Source organism: Chanos chanos, chromosome 13, assembly GCF_902362185.1.
Source record: "Chanos chanos chromosome 13, fChaCha1.1, whole genome shotgun sequence".
In the NCBI taxonomy this organism is placed as follows: Eukaryota; Metazoa; Chordata; class Actinopteri; order Gonorynchiformes; family Chanidae; genus Chanos; species Chanos chanos.
In genome coordinates, this window is record NC_044507.1 from 19,378,348 (window position 1) to 19,406,215 (window position 27,868).

Sequence of the window (27,868 nt, forward strand, 5' to 3'; positions counted from 1 at the left end):
GTCTGGTCCCGAGGGGCCAGAATGCAGCGGTTCTTCACCTCCTCTCATTCCACAGTCAGAAGCTGATGTGTTGTCTGAGGTACAGGTGCAAGCAGTTTTTCAGCCAATAATTGACTCACAGTGGTAGGCAGACCAAAAAAAACCCCCACAAAAAACGAAAACAAAACAAAACAAAACAAAAAACAAAACTGAAGAAAAAACGAAGAATAGCAGGGCTTTTGGACTCGACAGGCTGAGTTCTCTACTCCTGATCTGCTTCATTCACTAACCCTGATCTATAGCTTGATGTGAGACCACAAAACACATGGCTGTTAAAACAAAGAAATCAAACTAAAAAAAAAAAAAAAAAAGATTAGTAACAAGTACAAACTAGAGAAGCCATTAGAGGATACATACAAAAAACCCTGTTTGCTTATTTACATAGACATTTTTGCTGGCGATTTTCTGTTTTATGAAACGACATTTGAACTCAGAAAATGACTCCATTGACATAGATATAAAAAATAACTTGTCCTTACTTACAACTGGCATAAAAAATGTGTATCAGATTTGAAATAACCAAGTTAGATCGTTCAGTGCAGCAAGATGTCAAAAAAGTTCTTAGTTGCTGACTGGTGGCACTGGACATTGATGGAAACATAGTCAAGAAAGTTATCAAATTTAGCAAGATTATGACTGGACTCTTCTCTGGAATTCATGTTCTCCTGCTGTCCTTGGTCCCAGCATGACCCAGACTGTCATAAATTAATAAAGGATTATACATTTCACAGGAAGAAATTTAGATGAGATGTGATTAGGGTTAATAAAGGAAATGACTGATTCATGTCACACTGTAATGACTAACTATGTAACATTGTCCTTGATACAATAGGTAGGCTGTGAAAGGAAAGGAAAAGTCAATGCAGTGTGGACTTACAGCTTCCTTCCTGCTCTCTCTCTTACACACACACACACACACACACACACACACACACAGACACACATACTCAAGCAGGCACTCTCTCGCTCTCTCTCATACACACACACACACACGCACACACACACACAATATATAAACATGTACCCACAACAGGTATACACAAAGAGCAAACAATGTTAAGCTTTCAGATTTTTCACATTCATATATTGCAGTCCCCAGTACATTAACTTTGTCTCTATCAGTTCAAATTTCATCTTGACCAAGAGACAACGTTAGATCCACTTGGCTGTTCAATCCTTAATTTCAGTGGCTTGAACCCCAAAAAAACATCACAACAGTGTTTTCAATGTTCTGTTTTTCAACAAAAATGCGCTACATTTAAAAAAGAGATAGAGAGAGAGAGAGAGAGAGAGAGAGAGAGAAGTTATAGCAATACACTTGCTACACTGCTGTCATGTCATTTCTTTTGTCCATTTTGTCACATTTCGCAGAAAATTCATCTCAAGAGTTAAGCTGGCCAACGTGGACCTCCGTGGAGGATCAGTTCATCAGAAGAAAGACTGATGTGCCAGGCAGACAAAGGAGACAGACACAGAAACTCTTCACTGTAACATAATGTCTTTCAGGTTCTCCTGGAGGATGGTGTCCTTAACGGCGTGGAAGACAAAGCGGATGTTCTCCGTATCGATGGCGGTGGTGAAGTGGTGGAAAAGAGGCTTACTGCGGTTACGACGTTTACGGTTGAAACACTGAACCAGGTAAGCCTGTACGTCCTCCAGCCGATGCGGATCGCCCCGGAAGTCAGAGAAGTACTTACGGATGCTGACTTTTCCCACTTTCTCCACCAGCAGGTCCATTTTGTTGAGGAAGAGGATGATGGAGACGTTGGAGAAGAGCTTGTTGTTGACAATAGTCTCGAAGATGTTCATGGACTCCACCAGGCGGTTGGTGCGGCGGTCCTCCATCAGAAGCTGATCGTACTCGCTGGAGGAGACCATGAACAGGATGGACGTGATGCCATCGAAGCACTGGAACCATTTCTGCCTCTGAGAGCGCTGCCCACCGACATCCACCATCTTGAAAGGGATTTTTTTGATGACAAAGTCGTGCTCCACAATGCCTTTAGTGGCTTTCCTTGCCAAGAGGATGTCCTGCCTGCTTGGAACATAGCTCTGGAAAACCACACAGAAAAAAAAGGGGGGGGGGGATTTCAATCGCTTAATAGCGTCAGGAATCTTTCTGTGTTTTCCATGATTTGAAAAATGCCTAATTCTTCACTGCTGTTGAAATATTTATGATGAATGTGCCAGCCCTATCTGCTCCTCTCTAGGCAAGATGGTTGAGGACATGTGAGCGTTTATTTGCAGTGTTTGGTTGTGTGTGTGTGTGTGTGTGTGTGTGTGTGGTGGGGGTTGGTGATGGGGTGGGGTGGGGTGGAGGTGCCCAGCGGCTGCCATAAATACATTATGCTTTACGAGAGCTTGCCACCACAACTGAAAGGAGAGAAAAAGACTGTCTTCCATGTAATTTCCATCAAAAACCTTCCCCTCCCACCCCCAATTCACATGTGACTTTTTTTTTTTTGGCAACTGTCATGGTTTCCATGATACAGTTTACAAAACCCACCCAACCCTTCTTGCTTTTTAATGCTCCTTTGAGATGAAGGCCTTGTGTTTTCTCATTTGAGCTCTCAGAAACCATTGGCAACATCAGCCTCACACTGACAAATCCAATTCCACTGTCAAAGGCCAAAGCAGTTTACTGTTTCTCTTCACTATGCTACCCACACTCATCTAAACACTATGACAGTATAATCTAAAAGACCAGGCGTGAGAGGACAGAAAAGTGTGATCTAAGCAGATTCTTGTAATACAGTGTAACATGTTGCATTTCACAAATATCTCATGGGGGAAAAAAAAACTTAAATGAATCTTAATCAGATTTAATCAAAAACAGTTTACATGCATTTACAGTAAAAGCAGAGTAGTGCTCCAAGCGCTCCATATGTATTGATAATATTAAGCAAGAGGGCTATTAAACAGGACTATTAAACACTGCCAAATTGTCATGACTCACCAGTTGCCCAATTCGGTCCAAGTTATCCAGGAAATACTTCACTGATTCACTCTGTAAAAAAAACAACAACCATAAAATAATTAAACACATACTCACGGCATTTAACAGATTTTTATTGTGACAAAGCATTTTTGGGGCCATTTTGTTTTATTGAACTAAATGCAGGATTTCACAGCTTTGCGTCACTTCACCGTGGGGAGGTTACTGACTCAGTCTGGCATCTGTTTTCTTTTACATAGTCATGAGTCTAAGTATTTTCTGAGAGAAGACAACAGAAGTTGACAAGAAAACCTTTACCCGCAAAGCCTCAAGCAAAATAAATAGTCATATACACACAATGTGCCTTATCTACAGTTTCCCCTTTTAAAATTTTCTTAGTAAAATAAATTGGGGGGTGAGGGGGGGTCTGGTGAGACTCTAGACCTAAAAGGCTGTTCTAATTTGGGAATGGAAAGTCTGAAACTGGCAGGATGTTCCTATCTTTGTCTGAGAACCGTGCAGAACACTTCTGTAATCCCGCTGACGTTGTAATAACTCAGAATTAGAAGATCATCTCACCCCTCATATCCCCCCCGCCCTCCTCAAAAACACACACACACACACACACACACACACACACACATAAAAACTGTCATTTAATATTGACTTACTAAAGCATACAGATCATATGATGAAGTTATAGGACTGAAGCAGTTGCGTTGGGAGAATTAAATGAGGACTGTTAAGATCATCGCCCTGTTTGGACCGTAATTGTACTAAATGCACGACACATTCTGAGACTGTCAGAACACACAACCCTGATATCTGCTAGTATTATCTAAAAAAAAAGGGAGAGACCACAAAGGTTTTACAAATTTAAATTTAAGTCATTATGGAAACGACATCATTTTCAGTACAGTCCCTTGTCCTCTCTAAATAAACTGACAATGTCATAATAGTTGTCAATGTGTAATCACAAATTCTCGGGGAAAAGCAGGTCAAAGGTGATTTCTGAGTCTAATCTGTAAATAAAAAATAGACTAACCATTAGGAGACAGGACACCCCCTGTCAACACTGGACTATTCTGAGAATCAGTTACACTCGTTGTCCTCATCAGCTCTAATCTGCTGATAAGAATTTTTTTTTGTTGTTGTTGCCACACATTTGACAACAGGAAAAAGCTTCCCAGCAAAAAGCAATTACAGCTCATGTATCATTATGGAATATCCCAAATTAAACAATATATGTTGTTAAATTACACAAATAGAAAGTATTTTTCCTGACATGGCTGTTTGAATGGGAAACAGATTGGCCTTGGTATATCAGTGAGTACTGTCTGGGAGGGGCAGTTTGGCTGTACTGATTGTGCTTTAGTGTGTGTGTGTGTGTGTGTGTGTGTGTGTGTGTGTGTGTGTGTCTGTGTCTAACATGGGCCCCTGGCCTGGCCCATGCTCCCAACAGGAAACAGCTGTGTGTGAAAACAGAGGATTAGTGGGACAACGCCGCCCCTCTGTCATGGGCTGAGGACTATTGCCCCAACCCCTTCACACTCACACACACACACACACACACACACACACACACACACACATCATTACAGTCTAGTGCGACACAGGCAGGAAATAGAGCAGATATCTGATAGCAGCTCTTATGGCTTTTATCAATTCTTCCTTTAAACATGTACACAGAGTAAAAACATTCCTTCCTCTCTTGCAATAATAAAAAGCTGAGAGTATTGTAAGGTGCTTTCGCTGAAAAAAAACCCCAAAAAAAAACCATCACATGGAGCAGAGCTTAGTTTAAGGTCAAGTCCTTACAGCACAATAGAGAGAGAGAGAGAGAAACCGCTTGACACCTACATCTGCTTCTGAACTCTTTAGAAGCGACAGATCATGAAATTATGGTTAGAGTCAATAGCACTCTCAACAAGAGACCTACCCAAAAGCTCAAATTTGTGCTCTGCCCCCTCCTCTTCTCTATTTACCCTTTTCTGGGTGAAAGAGACTGCATGTCAAGCAGTCCAGTCTGGCCAAGCAAGGGAGCACAGTCTCTGGCTTGCCCAGACAGACTGCTGCGAGTGTGGGAAAGAACCGTGTACTGGCACTTCCAACTCTCAGCCAGTGACTTTAGCATAACGTACACAACGCGGCCCACGGGTATTAGCGCTTCGCTGGATAACAGGCCAAGCCTGATTAAGCCTGGCCAATCAGATCAGTCCACTCGGACACAGCAGGCCGTGGCCCTCCTCTTTTCCGAACCAGCGATCAGTATCACTGCAGCTTGCTTTCCCCTCCAAATAAACAGTGGAGCGAATATCTACAGAACCGAGAGACAATTAAAGAGCTCCCTAAAGAAGCCTGATATTTCAAATATAGCACATAATCACACAGACTGTTTGTTATTGCCACCGAGGTGATGGGAACATGCCTCGTGGCAAAAATACATTGAACGCTCCACAAATAACGTGAAAATAAGTGGAGACCAAAAATAACAGCCGCTGATGTGAGTTGCTGAGTCTCAGTCCCAGGGAAGGATGGTGCTGGCTCTAATGTAAAGCCTGTAATGTAGAGTATTTTGAGAGGACCAGTAGGACAGTGGTTTCCTGGTGGTTCGACAGAGTTTTCCCAGTGTGTGCAGTCCAGGCATGTGTGTCATATAGAATTACAAACCAGGAGAAAACTCAGGAGCTGCTCTTAACTGCTTTAAACTGCCTATGGCTAAACATTGTCTGTGAAATACGGGTTCAGTTCAATCAAGTTTGCATAACTTAAATCTGAGAAAAATATTGTTTATTAAACCGTTCTTGAAATGTCAAGTGCAATTTTATGGGTTCAAACAGTGTCTTTAGAGGATTTTACAGCGTCTGGTTGGATTTAACATCAAATAAGTTTTACTGTGTTAAAGGAAATGTCAAGTTTATGATCCAAAAAAAATGAGAAAAAATACGCCACGGCGTCAAAACTCTTTCTCATATGTAGGCCACATCGGAGGAGAGAAGGCAAAAGAGATTAAGTATTCGCCCTCCCCCATCAAAGACACACTATGTAAATAATCCACGCGCAGAAACAAACAGAGCTTGATTTCAGTTCCTCGGAGAGTGATTAAGTGTTTGCCTTGGACATACCAAGAGAATTCAAATTAATCCCCCGCAAAGAGACTCAGCACCTTCTGCCAGACTTCTGAGTACTCAAGTCAAACCCAAATAGTGTTGTTCACATTGTAACTGTAACCTCCCCGCCCTCCCCTTTTCATCTTAACAAAGAGATTTTTTTTTTTTATTCTTATTGTGTTTTCCTATCTGGGTGGAGGCTGGTGAAACAAAAGAATTTTTTCACCAAGAGGGGTTTATACCAAGTGTTAGAGTCAGATTAATAAAACGTCATGTACGTATTACATATAAACATTCCTCCTGAACTGCATGATATCATGGTGCAACTCAAATGCATACTATGGGTATAGCAAGTACTATGGGTACAGAGTGTTCAGTAGGAAAATAACCCTGAAAGGTCCTGATGCAAATACTGAAGCTTATAAGGTATGAAAATGATTCTCCTGAAAGCTACTTTTAAATTTGAATTTGGAGCAGCTTTTCTTTGATTCAGATGTAATCAAACTCAGGCAGAGGAAACTGCCAGCGTTCTCTGTGAGACCGCAAATTGATCTGAGTCACATAAGAACGTTCTTTCTTTTAACGGTGGTTTTCCACCTGTTCCGTTTTTGCTCTCGGACACGGACGCGTCTCTGACCACTGCAGGCCTGGAGCTGGTCCAGTTGTGTGAAAGAGCCCTCTGAAATAGCAGCCTTGCAGGCTTCTGCACCTGTGACAGGTGTAACATCAGCAGTAACTATTTGCAGAGCTGGTAAACATGCTCCCTTCTGTTTGTCTGTTAGAGATCTTCTCTGTCCCATCCAGCCACGCTGCGTCTGACCCACCACGGGGACCTAACAACAGCCAAACCTTGTGAGCCGCCTGAGTGATAGGCGGGTAATGTGTTTGGAATAGAATCAAGGTCTCTAGCATCTCAAGGATGAAGACAAAAAAAAAAACAAAACAAAATAAAGCAAAGAACAAAAGGAACATCTACAAGTGAAAAATAATGTAGCGGGGGCAGAAGAAGCCCGGTGTATTTTCAGTCTACGGGCTTCTCCTTGTCTCTTCTCACTCGGCTAACCTCGGGCGCCATGGTGACATTATGCCTCTGGTCCCTTTAACGTCCAGTCACCTTTAAGAACGTGATAGACTTGCCCTGAGGGGCCATCTGCACTGGTCAGCATTGATGATAACAATAACAAATGTTCCTGTCACCCAGTGACAGCTCTGTGTCTTTCCCGGTATGACCCATGGGCTCAGTGAATTCTCACCAAACACGGGTTCTGGATTACTCTGTCCCTTGGGGTGTATGTCTCTGTCTCTCTCTCTCTCTCTCTCTCTTTTTCTGTCTATCTCTCTATCTCTCTCTGTCTGTGTATGTGTGTGTGTGTGTGTGTGTGTGTGTGTGTGTATTTGCCAGCAGGCTTGTCTTCGCCTCCTGTCTTGATGTTCCTCTCACAGCTCTGACAGGGGCCTTCCTCAGGCCAAAAGCCCTTTTCAGGTCTCTATCTTATCTAAGCCAGCCTAATGGACGTCCCACAGAACAACTGACCCTTCATGGACCTGGAAACAACTGTGACGGGTGAGGAAAAAACACAGCAGAGGAGGTGGAAAAAGAAATAAAGAAAAACACTGAGTAGAGAGTGTATGATATTGATCACAAGAGCAAAACATCCAAAGACATAGATGCTTGTAATGTCAGTTTTTGGTCTCTCAGTAAGTTTCTCCACTGAGTCTGGTTTTTCACAGAGAGAGAGAAAAAAAAATACTTTCCATCTGTTTTCTACAAGGACATATAACATGATATCAGCTGCTAATCCCTTCACTTTTAACGCTGCACTTTTTTCATGAACTTGAAAATGGGCATTAAATGGCAGCTGGCGTCGTGGTGAAGGTAAGACAGGAGAGACTAGCCAGACAGTCTCCCGGCCAGTCTGTCATTCAGCTGCTACACCATAAAACTTTCATTTGGCACACAGTACTAAGTAACATATATACAACTGCACACAATGAGAGAGAGAGAGAGAGAGAGAGAGAGAGAACAGAGGCTGAAAAAGTAAAATCAGAAATAGCAGTGCACTAGCTCTGTGCTCTGTGACACTTGGCATAGAAGCAGTTTCCGTGTCCCTGTTCACGTGAAGGCAAAGCTACAGCTGTAGCCATTGTCTGTTTACCAAACCCAACGTCTATTAAACATGTTTCGAGCATAACAGGTTACTGTAAGTCAAAAAAAGAGAACAGATAAGCTGGCTAAACATGTTATCTCTCGTCAGTGACAGCCAAGGCTGTGAGAGCCCTTGGAGACCATACACCGCCTAATCAGGTTCCGGCTCTGGAGCAGACAGAGCTGGTCTGTAATGGCTTAGATATGGGGCCGCAGACAGATAGCTGGGAGAGAAGTCTGGCAGCACTCTCGTTGTTCCCTGGATCCAAGCAGAATGTAGATTTATTGCTTGTGACACACAGCGGGGCTGATGGGAAATGACAGACGACAGGGCAAGGGGAGAAATACGACTGAATGCTCCGTTGACACCTTTGAAAGTCACAAGTCATTCAGCTTTGTCAATTCCATTACACCCGGAAATCATGTGTAGCCACAGCGATTGACGCAGCATCTGCAAGGTTCTCTGGCAACCAAAGGCTCTCATGTACAAGAGTCTTAAGCTAGCGTAATTATTTCTTATTTTCTCTTAAGAACCCATAATTTTTTGGTAAAGGTAACTGTTTAGTTCCATTATCTGCTTGTGTTATTAGTTCTGGGAAAGCAAATGAAGTTCACACCTGCATGTGGTATAGGAAAATCTGAGCCGAAATGACTGGCGCTCTTAGGAATCACAAAGCCTTTCGTTATTAACTTTAGCATCCACCTCATTCAGATGTTTTTTGCTGACTCATAGTCTTAAGGGTTTGAAGACCTCTGTAAAAGGAAGAAAGCCCCAGCTCATTATAACTCTAACCTTGGAACTAGTGCTTCAGACGTTGTTGTTGGCTTGTTTTTTTTTTTTTTTTATCAAAGACTTGGATTTTTTTTTTTTTTTTGTTCTTATGATTTTCCACCAAAATTGCTCATTTCCTCTAAGTGAACCTGAACCTAAACAAACACTGAAAGCGTCACTGATTTAGCATACCCTAAATGGTAATGCCTGTACAGTGTCTTTTTGGGACTATTCTCATTTGTTTCAGCACAAGGTGTGAATAAGCTGCATCTTTCCCTATCGGTCTACAGGACAATGTTTATTCATCTTCTCTGTTTTCACCCTGTCAGCCTGCAAGAACCACAAACCAAAACAATCAAAAACATAGGTAAATATTGGTCTACTGAAATAACAGCAGAAAAAGTTGCAATATCAACTTCATTACAGGGAAACGATTGTCAGAACGGGTCTATGTAAACAAGGGTGAATTTCCATTTTAACGGCCGCCGTTTTTGGTACAAGGACACTGTGAGGACACAGTATTTCAGAGTTTTCAGAATATAATCTTAAACAAATTAGGCATACAGCTATAACTAACTAAATGTCCACTGACTTGACAGAGAGTGGAATTTTACAGAGAAAATGCAAGTAACATCTGGTCCATACAAACATGGGAACAGAGTAATAAGTATTCCCCATAATGGCAAAATTTCAGACCGGTCAGTGAATTCCACTAAACTACAGTGGAGCTCGATCAGGCTTATGATAAGATAGCGCTAAATTTTCATCCATCCCAGAGAGCACAGACTGTACTTGAGGCATTCTCCCCGGGCAATGGAAACAAGGTGGAATGGACTTACAGTAAACTGGTATTATGCACTGTGATGGAAAAATTGATGTAGAACTTCGTAGTCAGAACTGGAGCCAATCAGTTTTTGGACAGGATTAGATAACAGCAAAATGAGGCACACCTCACAGCATCCCCCCGTACACCAACAAGGCCATTATAACAATAAAAAAAAAAACTATGTCCTTCATTTATGGTAACTATTTATTTAGAAAAGAGATTTTGAGTTACATAACCGCTGTCCAAAAATAAAAGCCAAGTCCAGCAGAACAAACATACAAGTCTATTTTTCACTCGACTTCCGTCTACCCCCCAGTGGAAGAATTAAAACCACTTCAAAGGCTTTGGTTTAAGGAAACTGCACTGACAATACATTTAAACAAGAAAAGGATAATTGAGGTAGAGTATTATTTATTTGATAAAACACAGCTTTAAACAGAAATTATAATGTGTTTTCAGATGTTAGCAGAAGTGTCTCCTGGTACACAGAGACTATCAACCGAAATCAATTTCATATGCTCCCAGAGCCTTGTGTGAAATGTTCCGTTGAACATCAATCTTCTCTCCTTCAAAGGCCAGTCAAGATCATTTTGGCTAATTTAGCCATGTAGATAAATCAGATTTTTGCCAAATTAACTTCAGCAACTGACCCTTGACGAACAAGAAATCAAATTATGTCTTGACTCCTCCTTCATTCTGGTTTCTCGCACATCGCTTCAAAACTACAGCCTAAAAGTGTCCCACTCCGGTGGGGCGGGCTTGGCTGCCTCAGTCGGTCTGGCTGCTTTCCGGGGTGGAGCAGACTGCCCTCTGCCTGGCCCTGCACTGACAGAAAGGCAGTGTAGTGACAATGGGACATTATTTACACTAGACTTGGTTGAGAGAGACAGGCAGAGGCTAATGGGACCCAGCTCGGCAGTCTTCTACTCCCGCTTATTACATACACTCTCCTAGATAGATCTGCTGTAATTACAGAGTGTGTTAAAACCAAGAAGCTATTGACTCAGCACACATGGGTTCAGCGGGGAGACCAGCTCTGCAATAACTGCAGCCACATCCTCTTCTGGAGAATCCAAATAGGTACAGCCAGGAGGAGAACACAGACACAAACCAATCACACATCTGAGAAACTGTCAAGGCACAAAGACAGGGTCTAAAATAGGGACAATCTGTACACTGCCTTCAGCGACTCTGACAAGACACCATGAACAGAGCAATAAAGATTTGGTCAAAACAGAAAAATAACCTGTAAGGGAATACATAAAAAAAAAAAAAAATGATCACTTCTCAACAGTATGCTCCAAGTTTGCCTCCTTTCTACCCGTGTCTGGGCCCACTGGAATGATCAGGAGGTGGACTTAGCTCCCCGGAGATCCGTACCACGGCTCCTCAGGAATGTGAACTCCGCGGCTTATCAGCATGCTTCTCCGAGGACGGCTCATGTTCTGCTGTAGGCCACTGCTCCCAGCCAGCTCCATACACAAATACACCCTTCCTCTGTATGGATTCCCTTTATTTACCTTGGATTGTCCATCTAAGATCATCAAACATTTCGAATGGACCCGAAATCTACGGGCTAAAAACTGAGATAGGAGAGGCAGGAGGGAGCGGAGCAAGGGGGGACTTCCCAGATGCTTAAGAAACTATTCAATATCCTTGAGACAATACTATCATCTGACCGTCATTGGCAGCTGAGCCGCTTACACTCGACAGCGAAGTCTGCTTGGGCAGCTAACAATTTCCCCCTCTTGCTGAACACAGTGGACAGTCGAAGCAACCATTCATTTGGCAATGTGAGAGATAAAAAGTTCCCTGTCAGTTTCTAGGAAAGGATATCAGGTCCTTCCCTACAGCATCGATCGACTCTTGGAATGTGGGATCAGGCCCAAGTTTTGGACTGTGGTGGTATCTATCTTGGATTGCATGTTGAAATAACACTTTGTGGAATCCAACTCCTTCCAGAACGAGGGAGGCAGAGTAACACATCAAGAATGTCTCCGTTTTGGCTCGTGAAACTGTTTACCTGTATTCGCGGGCCCACTGTCAGATTGTTTGCCAGGCTTAAAGAACGCTCTGTTTGGACAGACACTGAGTCTGGCGTCGCTGTAATATAAGCCAATAAAATGAAGAGAAAGGACGTCGCCAGATTGTCACTGTGGAGAGTCCCTGACTGAAGACCCTTCTAACCCTACACAACTCTGACAAGTGTGTTGTCATTATTGCTTCTCTCTCACTCTGTCTCTGTCTCTCTTTCTCTCTCCCTTCGGATGCTTTCATTGGCAAAGATCCAGTGTGTATTCATGTCTTGGCTGAAATGGCTTTCCACTGTTGAAGCACAACTTCTTGTCTCTTGGTTGAGAAACTGCATTCGACAGAAAAGAGACTAACGCTTAGCAAACATATCTTGTTCTCCGAAAACTTTTTTCCTCAAGTATACGTTACAAAATGAAGACACACAAAAGAGTTTCAATATTTCCTTGCCATGTATCCCATCTGTCAATTCAAGTTGAAAGCCAAACGGATACTGCAAGTGGGATATAGCCTATTCACATTTATCATACACAACTTTGCTTTGGTGACTTCAATTGAAAATCCCCAGTGTTCTCCAAAAATTCAACCAAGTATCATATGATTTCACTGAGATACTCCTGAGGGGATGTGCCTGACTACAGTTGAGGAATTTACTTTTCAAATAAGAACCCAGGGTTCAGACTAACAGTGGAATGAGATCAAGTTTAGCAAGAACAAAAGCAAAATCAATTTACAAGTTACAGTTGGTGTTTTTGTTGTTGTTGTTGTTACTTTGCTTTATGCAAACAGGCTTCAGCACAGTAGTACATACATGTAACTGCCAAGAAAAATTATAGTGAAGTGCTTTGCCAAAAGGCATGGACAATTCTTCTGAAGTTAGGTCAAACTAAGCAGATATAATGACTGTAGGTAGACACCAACCCCAAAGACCTTAGACCAAATCTTGTCTCTGATTCAAAACACTAATTATTTCTGCATTTTTGTGAGATTAGGTGTATTTACAAGTACTGCAGGTCACATCTTCAGATCTAAAAAGAGCTGGGAATGCCAATACACACACACACACACACACACACACACACACAAAAACACACACAATTGGAATCAAAAAACACATTAAGTAGGATTGCAAAAAAAAAAGAAAAGATTCTTAATCAATTAATTAAAGACTGTAATCCTCTTGCGAAAACTTACTGCAACTTGGAAACAGAGTAAAACCATAACCGAGAACATTACAAATACAAGAATAAATGAGATGTTTCCCTAGTTCCCAGAGTAAAATTACCAGGCCAGATTGGAATCGGAGGAGCCGTCGTCTGACAGCTACTTCAATTAAGTATATCCCCTGCTTGCTGGAGTCATGAATATGCCACTGACGAATCTGCACTTCTACTTATTGTTGAATGTCTCAGGAAAACCACCCTCCTCTGTAGAATAATAAAAGCCAAATTTCTGAGTATGAAACTCACAGCGGCACCTTTTGCAGCTTGACTTCAAAACAGTGTAAACATTATAAAGAGCGTTGTTTGATAGCCTCTCCTGTGGCTGTGACTCAAAGCAGTCACTGACAGAAAGCTGTGTTAACCCTCAGACAAAAAAAACCCCAGCATTGCACATTTCCTGTCCAATAACTCTAAAAAGCCTTCAAGCGAAGCAGCACTGATGTCCAATCACAACACGTCTTCAATCCCTTTCCCCGCTAAGGCTGAGCCTAATGATTTTTGGCTCGATTTTCCAAAAGTAGCTGGGCAGTTCAGTCCAATGAAATAAAACACATCAGTCTCCGCTATACTAATAATGAGTCAGGTCCTGGTTGGAACACCATCTTAAAATAAACTTATGAACCCCACATACTCATCCATCCAGTCATCGTGACACATTCTGTACCAAGCAAGAGTTTGGATAAACTTCTACGGGGCAGTGGTGAAGAATTTGTGTGGTAGTAGATTTCGTTGATGAGCGGTTGCTTAAGGGTTTCGGCCAAGCGGAAAGGTCATTCCTCTTTTCTCATGGCCTGTGCCACTGCCTTTTTCCAGTGGGGATACTCTGATAGAGTACAGCTGAGCTCTGTCTGTGCCACAAACCTCCTTCAAGCCCAACGCAATCCACACAAGGACAGAAGAATGGAGGAGACGCTGAAGTCAGGGCCAAGTCTCTTGAAAAGAGACGAGGAGGAGGGCTGTTTTTTCTCATGCCTTCTCATATCCGAGAAAGCTTGTTTAGTACAGCGCTTGCTGAGTTTCCAAGGAAACTCTTCTTTTTTTTTTTTTTAAACATGTAAGATGTGACAAGTATATCTGTGACTTTTAAAGTAATGACGTTACATTGCTATTGTTGGTAATGTTTTGATCACCTCCTAGAGTATGTTTGAGCAACATCTAAACTTCCAATAAGTGAGCCAGGAAACTATGATAGGAAAAGGCCGACAGTACGTGGTATTTGCTAACAGCTGAGCAAGTCACTGTTGGACAAGGGACATAGTATGTATACAGGCGAACCCTTGTTTGGGGGCAGGGACAACGGAAGAGACAAAATGCAAAGAACAGAGCTAATGGCCTTGGCTTCGGTCAGAGCCAAAGGATCCAAGTTGCGTAGTTTGACGGTCTTCCAAATGTACGGTCCTCCCACACAGTTTCTGTTGGAAGAGTTCAATGACAAGCAAAGCTTCAGTGTTGAGGGAGGACAAAAGAGCCAGAGAAACCCAAGACTCCCCTCTGCTTCGGCCTGGCATTCAAAGGGTCAACGACCTTATGTTAAAAAGAACAGTAGAAAACACAAGTGTTGAGTGACGCCAGTCTCTTCTTGCGTCAAACATGTGGTATTTGTAATGAAAGCATACATGTGTGCGGAAAGGGCTCTAAACCAAAGGGCAAAGGACAATTCTAATTTTAAAAATGCATAATTCATTCCTTTGTTTGGAATGTGGTATGAATGCATTACTGTGAAGGGAGGGATCTCTTGATACAACTTTATTAACACTTCAGCGGTAGTTCACAGAGGGCTATGGCTCGCTCCTTTTTCAGCTTTATGATTTGAAGTTAGACAAAAGCTAATGTGGCCTTAATGGAACAGTAAATCAAATTTCCACACTCCCACACAAAACCGTCAGATCAAATTTTATTTCCGCGTATCAATCCGCCTAGCTCTTTTGTCAAAAGTAAATTCAAAGAGGAGTCTCATCAGCTAATGTCAGGCTGCACAAATCAGTTGAAAACAGATCAAAAAGCTATTTTCCTTATCGGATGAAGACGCCTCAAACAGCAGAAGCTGAGTCACATTCGATTTGTGTACAGCATCCCGAATAGATGACCGCTTGTGTGAAGCTTCAGCATGAACGCAGAGAACATGCGTGTAGCAGGAACGTAGGAACTGTCCACAGCAGCTCCCAGAAATGTCAGCATCAGTGTCTCAGTATTAACAACATTATCGGGAACCTGGAATAATCCTGGTCACTGTAAAAGCTCCGCTTAGAGCCTTTCATTTGCATATCACTGAAACAGAGTTCAGACACAGGTTATCTTTGGACCACTGTTAGCCCACAGTATCTCATTATCCGGTAAACATACGAGAAATACACACTCTCCTGTGCCTGACCTTTTGCTTGCACCACAGTTTTGCAAAACTGTATTGAGCACACAGTCATTTATCTCAAACTAAACTATGATTAAATACAGACACTTGAAGTTGCTAGGAAACAGCAGGAAAGATACTGGCCAAACGTGTTCAGAAACGCCTCAGACAGTGAGTCGGATGAGTCAGGGAACCGTGAGTTCCAGCACACACAAGGAGCTTCCTCGGTGCAATTTATTTGGTTCTACTGACCCAGTTCTAAAGGTGTGGGAGTGAAAGGGTTCTCAACAAATACGAACATGAACCACATCTCACCCAGGTGCAGGCAGAGTAATTAAAGACCAAGAACACCCTTGTATAGTCTGTTAACTCATCAATGCTTTGAAGCGAGGTAAGCATTGAGTTCTGATAGATAAATTAATAAGTGGGGGTTTGGCATGGCTTTATACACTCTGCAGCTCTGATCAAGGGCACTGCATGCATGGTTTTAATAACTTGTCCAACAATTTCCATCTTTTTCAATCATCGCATATTTATCATGTGTTCCCTCCTTGCATTTCTGGTATTGCATATTTATTGTGTTTAGGGCTTGTCAGTGTCTAGAGCCTTGGATTCTCTCCATTAACAAATACACAAATACCTCATAGAGTTGCTTTTACATTCCATAAATTAATTCGTTTTAAGTGTTTGTTTTTTTTTCTTGCAGGCATTTTCTGACATTTTCAAACTGCCTTCGGGTACGTATTAATATTTGACAGCTGTCCTTCACCAGACGAAACAATACATGACGCGGCGAGACCTTTCTGACGCAGGGCGTAATCCGATTGACTCAAACTGAATATGCTTTATTATACCCCTGAAGGTTTTGATGAAAGTGAAACAAAAAACATCAGTTTATTTAATGACATGAGACTCACCAGCTGGAACTCACTCCTGCGAGCATAGGCTTCTCGGATGCCCGAGTCTTGCCAAAGTGCCTGCAGAGCTGGTACATACAGCTGAAAGGTGCAGGGTTCGACGGGCACACCGGCCTTGTTCTCAAAGGCCATGACAAACATGCCATGTTTCTCGTTCTCTGAATTCTGCCATGCAACACCTAGCTTGTCCCGGGCATCTACCAGCACCCGCATGCCCTGAGAACAAAGGAGAGAGAGAGAGAGAGAGAGAGAGAGAGAAAAGAGAGCATGGATTATTCATGCTTGTACAGGCAAGGCACACCCTTCTCTCAAACACTTAGCTTCGGAGCAGTGAAAACCAGACAGTTGTTTCCAAATGAGCTCTAATCTCCTTGTTTCATGGTCAGCCCACCACCACGGTTGTTAGCTGAAGGTGGACTCGCACCAGCGCAAGCAAATGAACTTTGGAGTTTGGGTTTTATTTCCAGAACTTTTAGGCAGATGATGGAGGGTTTTGGTGTGAAGAGAAACACAAAAAAATTATTTTCAAATCCGATCACCACCAGACCTACAACTTGGTTTTGCTTTGGCACTGTGTGCTACAGGCAAAAATTTATATGAAAATATAGCGTGTATTGCCGACTGTAATGGTACACCTTTTGTATTCAACTAATTGAAATAAACAACTGTTCATATCCTCTTTCGTCGATATGTCATCTGCCTTTGGCAGCATTTGGCCAATCTTTACCTGCCTTTCATAAATAATTACAACTCCAGGAAAGAAGGCAGACTTGATCCGTACTGAAAATAGAAGGCCCCAAAGTTTTACTGCCAGTCCAAGAGATGTGTCTCCTGAGAGCTCGCTGAAGAACAGTAAACCCACAAATACTGGAAAAGGCTTCTTGTTTACAACCCACGTGTTGAGTTCATCGCGGACTTTCGGTAAATACCACTACACTTACACATCACTGGCCTCTCTTCAGTAATAAGACAGTAGTGTCGACAGTAACGGCTGACTGTTCACAGTAAACAGGTTACTTTGTCTAATGTGAAGCAATAACCAAATATAGTGATGGTGAAAAGTACCATAAGACTCATCCTTTTCTTCCCTTTTTCCTTCTTTTGGCTGAAAAACAGAATCTCTCACATGTGCAGCGGAGTGGCAGAGCAATTAGAGCACTGTGTCACTTCAGGTTCAAGAGCCCCCTAGCATTCAAGATGATTTATCTAGAAATATTTGTGGTGTTTTGTTTTGTTTTGTTTTGTTTTCTGGTCCCACGCCAACCCATAAGTCATAATGAGTTAAAAGGGGGGAGGCACGGTGTCTGGCCATATTTTGCTCCGTCCACATGCTGTTGGAGGGATCTGTCTAATAACACAAAGCGGATGCAGCAGTAAAACACATAAAACAGGAGACTACTACAGGAAATAACTGTGGTACAGTCCCATAGGTCTTGCTGTCTTTCCAAACTCACTAGATATCCGTGGTCATTCGACAGTTCGCCACTAAAGTAAACAACTGTTCTAGCCTCTGGACTCCCTGCTGACACTGTTAAATGCTTTTAATCACGAGGATTGGCTAGGAGGATGTCAACCATCATTTAAGGAACCTTTCTGCAGGCCAGAGCGCCCCCCCCTCCCGCCAGCTCTCTCTCTCTCTCTCTCTCTCTCTCTCTCTCTCTCTCTCTCTCTCTTTCAAGCTTTGTTTGGTCTCCAGGAGGCTGCTCCCTGTCCCAAAACCACTCGTCTATGCCTGACCTTTCACCCACTTCTGTTCTTTGCTATCTGGGAAAGGATGGATCTCCTGTACTCCTGGGCTGCCTCTGCCGACACAGCTAGGGTGAGAGAAAGGAGAAAGCAGGGAGGGCTTTGTTATCGCAGCACAAAAAAAGGGTCAGCTACAGGGCTTCCAGAGTCTCCCAAAGTCATGGCAGAGCCCCAAAAATAGCTCTAAAACCAGTAAAACCTCACCACATCATAAGCAAGTCATCCAATGTTTCTGAGAACCTGAAGGGAAAATAACAGCCTCACCACTTATTTTGAATGGCATTATCTACACGGAATAATGGAATGATGTTTTGAGGAGCCTTTTCAAACAAACAAACAAACAAAAAAGCATTTTTTAAAGAACTAAAGAAAACTGGCAAACAATGAATCACATATCAAAGAGTCTTTTGTGCTTCACAGGGGGAAAAAAATGGGAACATATGAGACAATAAACAAAAAGGAAAATAAGTAGAAATACATGATGAGGCGAGCACATCACTGGCAGAATTTCATGTGAAGATCTATGAGGGTAAAAAAACACTGTAAAAAGGGAGACCCCCCCCCCCCAAAAGCTGCTGGCACTCATCTGATAAGGGTTAGACCATGACTGGGTGTAAGGCTCAGTAATTAGGGCAATGGAAGTGCAGCACTCTGATTCTGCAGTGTAAGCAAATGAATAAAGGGGCCCAGGCAACCGCTCATAGGCCTCTCCATGAACGGAGAGCAACCGCAGCTAAATCAGCAACCACCCCTCGCCCATAAACAACGCCCCTGACTAGAAGCTCACTCAGGTCCCAGTTGCAGAGTAACTCTTAGATTTATCACTACAGCACGATGGGGATAAAATGCCTGTTCCCAGCATTACCATTCAGCTGCTTCCTGGACTTCCCTCTTTTTTTTTTTTTTTCCTCCCCAAAAACATCTTGAGACCAGAATAGGACGATGATTCAGTGTGTAGATTGAAGCTGAGAAATGTTTAGCATGTTGGTAATCTGCCCCTCACTACTCAAATACATTCATTTCACAAACATTTCACTGTCCCACGAACAATGCTGGGAGTTCATGAATGCCACAAATATTTTCTCAGGCTCGCAATAAACTGAAAATATAACTCTGTCAATCAATATCCTTTTCCAACTGGGAGCATGGAGATAAGAAGGCATTTTCTGATATGGAAATAGATCACAGTTAGTTCAGTATAAATAAATAAATAAAGAGAGAGAGAGAGAGAGAGAGAGAGAGAGATAGAGATAGTTCCCTCCAGAGAGAGAGAGATAGTTCAAGGAAATGCATAGGGCAACAAGTAGAGTTCAGATCTAATCAAAGTGCAGAGAGGCACAGTCAATTTGAGGTCATTCCTTGATTACTCTCCTCACACCTCCACAACATCAACTTCCTCAGCGACAACCCCCACCCTCTACCAACCCCCTTCCCAAAAGGATTTAGGGACATAGCTGCTGACCTGGGAACAGAATCTGGGAAAAGGAAGGGCTTACATCTTTATAAAGGAGCAGATGTTTTTATTGCTCATTTAGGATTATCTCAACAATCTGAAGGCAAATAAAGTGATAATACCTCCAAACCTCAAGATAGTTTATAGGAAATAGTTTCGTTTTGTTACACCAAACACCTGGAACTTTGCCACTGTGATGTGGCTGAACTGGAGATAAATTTGTTAACAAAATAACCAATGATTTGATCAGCCTCCAAAGAACTCTTGAGTCATGCCAGAATTGCACATGAGGCGTGTGAGCGGTTGACCACAAGAATCACGCCTGTTTTGATGGGTTTGGATGTCATTTGGCATTCTGTTGTGTTCCTCAGACTCAAATAAAAAGAAAGGTACAACTCTTCAAAACAGCCTAACTCTTTCCACAGAAAATGGCCACCAGTTGACACCATCAGGGAACTGAACGCAAAAGACAAAGAAAGATGAACACAAATGGGATAATGGGACAATGGAGTAGTTTTATTCAGAGCCCTGTGTGTGTGTCTCGGCGTTCAGGAAAAGTGTTTCCTCTGGCCCACCAGTTTGCAGAGCACTGATAGTCCACTGAGATAACCAGCGTGGAGTCATTCCAGGCTGACCTTGACTACTGCGCTGACAAACAAGGTCATAAAATCACTCCTTTCACACAGTCACAACAACATAAAACTCTTACCACCTCCGAGCGTGCCTGGACTGACACAAACCATAAATCCTGTTTAGGCTGCTTATCCAGGGTAATGTGAAAGTGTTTGACTCGATTAACTTTATAGAAGCTGGAAAACCTCAAGTCTTCCGTCCTTAGCACGAAATTTCCCCAAGCAGCGATGTCAGACAGCTATTTGCCATTTGCAGAATGAGGTGTTGGCTGCAACACTGTTAAAATCACGTCGGTCAGAAATAACCATGACTTTGTGCAAACTCGCTTTATTCACAGCTATTTGCTGTTTACTCTTGATTGGCAGACAGCCATAGGGCCGTGTGATTAGTGCCAACACGCTCTAAATACACATGCATTCCCACTGGTGTCTATCACAAATTCACAGATCATACCTCTGGTTGTAAAACTCAGCAGGCACAACTCTCACAAAGTCTGAACCATATTTACATCTTAATTCTCAGACACACACACTCGCTCTTTCTCTCTCTCTCACACACACACGCACACATGCTTACATATACACACAAAACACACACAGGTCTCTTCTTCTGCCTCTAACTTTGTGAGACAAAGTTATGCGAAGCATAGCAGTCTCACATTTTGCTTCAGGTTTTACTAACATGCCGTAAAGCAAGAGCTAAAGAGCCAGTGTTGAGAATAAACTAAGACGACCTTAGATCTGCTTAGATACAGGCTGACAGGAACAACCAGCAGGACCATCTCCCAGGATCCTCTTCACAAAGGCCACACAGTCCTAGCTTTCTGCTTCCTGGCTCATTCACGCATTTGGCCGGATATCTGATCACAATCTGTCACGGTCAAACAAAGCTCACCTTTCAGCCCCACCTCACATACGTGTCTGTCCAACACCGGCTCGGGACTCTCGCTATCATGAGGGGCCTTCCTCCTAAGCCTCTGTCTCTCTCAGAGAGACGTTAGATAAGGAACTCCTTCTCCCAAACATCTCTGGGAGCTATGGGAATGGTGGGATTTTTTTTTGGGGGGGGGGGGGGTTACCCTCTGGAAAGAAGAAATGAACTTTATGTACCTGAGAGGGTGCAGAGAGAAAGCTTTCTGTGAAAGTCACTTTTTCTCTCTCCATTCCATCTAAAGTCTCGTTCGTGCGCCTCGCCAGACCTTTGATTTGGCAGCGCTGCTTTTGACCAAAATGTTCTGTTTCCCACTGAGAGATCCAACAACGTGGTTTGTCAAATGACCAGCAAGTCGTCTATCAACAACGACATTTAAAACATCTCTGGACATAATTCCCAATGTATCATTTTTCTCCCAAAATATTGTATGCTGCTTCAGCTGCAACAGAGCTACATACAGCTCTTTTCCACCAGGATAGTGCGGGTGCCGGTGCCGGTGCCGGTGTCAGTTCTTCCTTGGTGCCTTTTGAGAACCGGCACACATTTCGACAGGTTTGAGAACAGAACATTTCATGGCGGACAGAACGCATCTGCTTTGCTTGCTCTTTATAAATTTACTTTTTACGTTAGGCTTTCACACAGCGAAACTCCTCGCGGATTTTGCCCTACCACTTTTCGTTCAGGGGGCAAAATTCCTGAAAACAGTAAGCCTGTCACCTAGCTCAAAAGTTCAAGTGCTTAAATGAAGGTCTACAGTGGTCTGTAGTCCATGGTCTATAGCGGTCTACATTTTTTTCTATCGCTCTGGCCCCGACTATGTTCATGTAACATGTAAACAACAACCCGTGTTGATGTAGACACAAATGGTGGCCTATACATTTTTTAATGATATACATGTTCTCATGCTACATGTAGCTTTTAGCCTCAGCCATCTTGGTCAGACTTTTTTTTGCTACTCCCACCTCTCTAGAGAACGCCACGTACCAAACACATCACACGATAAACTGATTGATTCTCGCATGGTTCTCATTCGCATAGTCACTGACGTCAGTGGTTCCAACTTTTGGGCTAGCAGTTTTGGGGAGCTGTGCCAGTGTCAGCTTTTTGGCAATGGCACCAGGATTTTTTTAGTGGAAATGCGTGGCCCCGGTTCTAGATTAGGCACCGGCACCGCATCAGTTGAAAAGGGGTAATAAGTGCAATATGTAAAGTTAAAAACTAGCAATAAAGATAGATTACATTCATTTGTTTTCATTTTTTCATTTGGTTAAAATACAAAATGCTCTTTGTTTTTCTTAGGCATCATCTCATCATACAAGCCTACGCAGCAAATTGATCAGTTTTAAATGAACCCTGTGTATAAGACCGTATATAACTATACGTGAACTCACATATACACTTTTAGTAATTAGCTGCGGTGAATTTGCTGTGTATGTGACGGAGGACGCTTGAAACGGATTTCACATCAATGCTGCGCCCTGCCTCAACTCATCTCTGCCACAGCAACATGAAACGAAAAACGTCCTTCTTTCTGTGTACAAAAGGCACACTACACACTATAAAAGGCTTTAAGCACACCAGACATCAGCACGGGGCTGACGTCTCCATGGGTGCATTAAAAAAAAAAAAAGATTAAGAGCGGAAGAAGGGAGGACAGAGTTTAAAGTCAGCAGAGTAAAAAAAGGAGGAGAAATAGGCTCTTCTTTGTCCCGGGTAGAAAAAAAAAATACAAAGCGCATGAACTGATTGGGATGATAAGTAAGAGGGAAGTTGAGGAGTTCCATCCTCTGCTGGTATTTATATTTCATAGTTTAAGAAGTAAAAAGTGAGAGAGAGAAAACCAAGCTGTAATTCACAGTGCTAAACCTGCTCATCCACCTGCTAATTACAAGAGTACAGATTTACCACCATTCTGAAACCTGCTATTTCCCCGACATGCTAGGGACTTAAAAACTTAAGCCTGAGAGGAGTCAAGCAATGTGACTATTGGTGTGTAATGGCTATCTTTTCCACACAATAGGAGTTAGGGGCTTCTTCTTTTCATCTCTCTCTCTCTCTCTCTCTCTCTCTCTCTGTCTCCCACCTCCCACTCGCGGATACATACACACTCTTTTTTCCTCCCTTCCCGTTAATTACAGCGTCTGAGTCAGTCACTGTTGTTAAACACAAAGGCATTTAAAACAGATCTGCTCACGAGGAAATGACCCCGCAAAAATCTTATGGCTTATGTTGTCAATCGCCTCTGCTGAGACAGTCGACCGAAACGACTGTCGCCGTGACTAACCGCAGGGCGGTTCAGCGTAGCGAATGAGCTCGATAAATGACAGAAAATTCTACTTCTATTACATGGTTGGCTAAATCTACCTAAACCACCCCCACCAATACCCCCCCCCCCCCCCCCCCCGTATTCTCCTACACCGTTTCATTCCACAGTAGACATCTGAGTGCGGAGTAGCTTGTTCTTACTTAAATTGTGTCATTTTATGGGTAATTTGGATTTGGATAGTGAAAGGAAACACACTGTAGTCAGTAGCTTATGTCTTCCATAAGGACTAGGTTGACTGAATAGATTATAAGTTGCAGTCTGCATGCAGTTTGTGTAGGACGGTCAGGCCCATTAGGAAAACGGTGTGATTATATGTGTGTCTTCAGGTCAGAACAGAGGTCTCCTGCAGGCTAGAGGAAGGTGGGCTTTCTCTTCAAGACCTGTTCCTCTGAAGATGGTGCTTAGGTTCAGCACTTTTGTATTGTTTTTTGTTTGTTTGTTTGTTTTTCCTCTCCTGTCATGTTATTGCCCTAAAAAAAAACAACGAGAATTACTGAGGTAAAGAAGAAGTCAAACCGTGGCCTCAGATACTCCTGTTTATTTATTGTTTTCCAGTTACAGATGTTAGCTGTTAAACGCACACTGTCTCTCTCTCTCTCTCTCTCTCTCTCTCTCTCAGCAAATTACAATCCCAAAATTCTGTTTGTTTGTTTTCCTTGTTTTTCAGTACTTTTCTGTCATTTCGCCTGTTTTTTTCCCTCTCCTTCTTTCTTTGAAACATGGAATTCAGCTGTAACAGACAGTGGAATGCTTCAAATCACCATCAGAAGAGTTGCGTGAATGAACACTAGGCTAAAAGGTGGCACCTCCCAAAGCTTACACTTGGTAAATTAACTGAACAGTTGGTAGTAGCAGTTTTTTTTTTTATCATAGAACCACAGCTCTGTAACAGAACAGCAGCATGGAAGTTCTTATGTTAGCACCTATACTGATACAAAGCTAGATTCTTAATAGCGTACCCTGAGGAGTGCCAGAGAGTAATCTCTGAAAACTAGACATTTGTATGAACAAAGACATTTTTCAGAGATTTTCAGTCATTTCCTGTGAGAATATAATGAATTATGCTTGTATGGATTCTTAGTTTGTGATGTTTCAACCCGGCAATAGCTTACTTTTCTCTTTAAGACTTTTTCTTAGATAAGTCTTTGCTGATTGTATATTTGTTTTGTTTATTTATCTTATTACACAACTGTAGACATTGTATTTGAGTCACAGCCAACTTCTAAACCTGGCATTACTTTGCCACACTCTGCTCTGACTCTCAATTAAACTTGCGCTGCGAGAGGGTCAGATGAAAATGCAGTCACTGTTTGGAGCATTTAAAATCTTTCCAGAAATGTCCAGAACATGCCTAAAGCTGATCTAAATGTACACAACACATTTCTAAAGGAGACAATTTCTCTCTGAACCACATGTGTTTAATAAGAGCATACAGTGGTTTAAATGGGTGTCAAGGAAAAAGAAGATTAATGAATGAGCATATTATAAGGTTGCTGTTAGGCTACACAGTATGAAACAAGTCAGGCCACACAATTAAGTGCATACTGATCACAGCTGTCCTCCGCAATTAACTAATTGCAAAGGGCCCACGATTAATTTGTTCCTTTCACGAATACAACCGCAGAGACAAACAGCACTCCCCAGCATGTGCGCGCTACACAGAGTCACGTACATCGGTGGAGTGGGTGACCTAGGCTCGCGGATCATTCACCGAGGTTTACTGAGGTGGAGGCTTTGAGCTGTCTGACCTTCACGTGTTCCGGCTTCTCTTTATAAGTATAGCTACATATCTACGCTTTTATGTTTGTGTTAAAGAACAACAACAACAATATCACTTCTACTTCTACTACTACTATTACTACCACTACCACTAATAATACTAATACTACTACTACTACTACTACTAATAATAATAATAATAATTTCAGTGCAGGAACTGGTACAGTTTGTTTATTGTGATAATGCAATAAAAATTGTGGAACACAATTCCCAGGTCAACTTTGATTTATGTGAACTGAGAGAGCACAATCTAAGTAGAACAATCTCTATAATCACAATTAATAACTGTGTTTGCAAGTGTCAGAATAACTGAATAATTTTTTTTCTCCTAATCTGCAGCACTGGTAAGAGTATCACCACCATGATGGCCTGTTGTTTCTTTCATATCAGTATAATCCTTGTAAGCAGTTTCTTGGTGTGACCTGCAACACACTTCATGACATTTTAATCTCAGCAGGATGTTATTCATTTGGTTTATGTCCTTCATTTCAGAGAACCCCCACACACACACACACACACACACACACACACAGAGGCTGTGCATACACATCTCTGGGGTGAACTGTAAGCCTGACTCTCCATTCGTCTTCACTCATTTTCTCTGAGAGTTAAATGCAGATTGAGAAAGTCTGTAGGGGCCCACTCCTGGGGTTAATTCAACACTGGCATGTTTACTGTGTAGCCTAATTTACAATTAAAAAGAGCTCTATGTGAGTTTCATATTTTTTTTTAAAAAAAAGTACCTTTATGCATCTGATAAAAAAAGACATCTTAAAATCAACACTGAGACACGATTCTCTGAAGCCTAATGACATATGTGATAGAAGAAGTCACTGTGACAGAGGAAGTCATTGTTTCAATTGCATGGATCACTCTCAGAAAGTGCTCAGAGGAATAGAATGAAAAATAATAACCGCAAAACAAGGAAACAAGGCACCAAACAAGGAAAACTGTTTCAAGAGAGGGATCAGCGGTCATAAATCAAAGATCACCAACGGATGTAGACATGCACTTAACAATAAAGTTACTACTAAACACATGAGACAAGCCCCAAAAACTGTCACGTCACTGAATCTATAAATCCATGACCCACTATCAACAAAAACTAAAACATCACGAGCTTCTCATAGTTAATATTCAAGATAGAGCTGCCATTCAAAAACTGAGCAACGCACAGCAAAGCTTCACACAATGCAATGAACACAAAACCTGGACTTTGGAAAATTGGAGGAAGCTATTGTGTTCTGATAAGTTGTCTTTTGCTCTTTTTCCTATATCTGGACAAGTGTTTGGTTTGCGAATACCAAAAAGAAGCCTTCAACCCACTCTGCCAGGTTAGAGCTGCTTGACAAAGGGGTTGCTCTTTCATACATAGGGCATCCATCTCTTGCCCGCCACAGGGTCTGATTAATATTACTCTGGAAGGTAGGAATACGGCTTAAGAATACTAAAGCCATTTTAGGGGGCCAGACACACCCTAAAATGCAAACATTGTTTCCTCAATATGTTTAAATATGCAAAAATGATAATCTCTCCACACACACTGCATCATAGATTAAAAGAGTGACTTTGGGAACACCTGGATGAAGGCAGTCACCTTCCATGGTCTCCACAGTCACCATAGCTAAACAGCACTCAACATCTTCGGGAGGTTCTGGAATATTAGAAGCAGATATCGAACTCCCTAATTTCTCAAAGGATTCAGTGCTTTTGCACTTGAAGAAGAGCTCAGTATGCCTCCAGAAACAGTACAAACTTGTAGAGCACTTTTCCAAGAAAGACTCAAATGGTTCAGTCAACAAGTTAACAAATATTCAGGTCTTGTTGGTGTTCCATTATTTTGTCTAAACAGACATCCTCCCCACTCTTCACCACCGCCACTGCGAGGGCGCGCGCGCGCACACACACACACATAGAGAATACTCTTGCCCTTCTCTAACGAAATGTTGAAAATGTTACGCTTTTTAAACATATGTGTCTTACCTTGATAATATTCTCGAAAATTGTGTCTCTGAAGTCCAGCAACGCTTTCTGGTCAAATTCTTTGCCATGAATTATCCTCATCTGCTTCAGAAAAGTCGACTTGCCACTTTCTCCGGCTCCAAGCAAAAGAATCTTCACTAAACGGCGAATTGACCTCCTCTCCCGAGCAAGCATTGCATCAATTTCACGGCTCCGTCGCTTTGCTTCCCGCTCCAGGTTCACGTCTCGGTCCCGGGTTCTCTCTTTACTGTTACCCCTCTCATGACTGGCTTCGGCAGGGAGCAAACACCGGCTTAGGGTGCGCACCACGCCAGCCATGGTTTCCAATCAAGAGGAAACGCTTTATTTTAAAACTTCCTTTGCATTTAAAAGTTTTAAAGTTTGATATACGGATTACAATGACTTGAGATCGCTTGACATCCAGATTCGCAAATAAGAAACAATGTTTACAGTACCCTCGTTTCCGTTATATTGTGTTAATCAGCACATGACTTCTTCACATATAATAACAAATTATAATTTGTCATCGACTGAAAATCACGAAAAAAAAAGTTTTTGAAAGACGCGAAATTGTATACCAGATAAGTTTCATACGCAGGTCAATCCACTGAAACCATGACGATAGACCAGACGAGTTAACGGCATGCTTTCCAATCAGACATGCAATTT

At 42.3% G+C, this 27,868-nt stretch overlaps 1 protein-coding gene across 2 annotated transcripts; it reads right to left on the reverse strand.

Annotated features, from left to right (window-relative positions):
• Positions 1–1,521: 1,521 nt before the first annotated feature.
• gna12a (guanine nucleotide binding protein (G protein) alpha 12a) lies at positions 1,522–27,517 on the reverse strand. 2 transcript variants are annotated; one of them, XM_030790186.1, is made up of 4 exons: positions 27,200–27,517; positions 16,347–16,562; positions 2,996–3,046; positions 1,522–2,091 (listed from the first exon to the last, which is right to left on the reverse strand). In XM_030790186.1, the coding sequence occupies exons 1-4, from the start codon at positions 27,515–27,517 to the stop codon at positions 1,522–1,524; spliced, it is 1,155 nt and encodes a 384-aa protein (XP_030646046.1). The 2 variants fall into 2 exon arrangements, with proteins under 2 accessions (XP_030646046.1, XP_030646048.1); XM_030790188.1 differs by lacking the exon at positions 2,996–3,046.
• Between the last annotated feature and the right edge of the window lie 351 nt (positions 27,518–27,868).

Coding starts and splice junctions, on each gene's coding strand:
- gna12a (XM_030790186.1), bottom strand. CDS start 27,517: ATGGCTGGCGTGGTGCGCACCCTAAGCCGGTGTTTGCTCCCTGCCGAA. Junction 3,047..16,346: donor GCAGGAGTGAGTTCCAGCTG/GTGAGTCTCATG, acceptor TTTTTTTTACAG/AGTGAATCAGTGAAGTATTT. Junction 2,092..2,995: donor TGGACCGAATTGGGCAACTG/GTGAGTCATGAC, acceptor GTGGTTTTCCAG/AGCTATGTTCCAAGCAGGCA.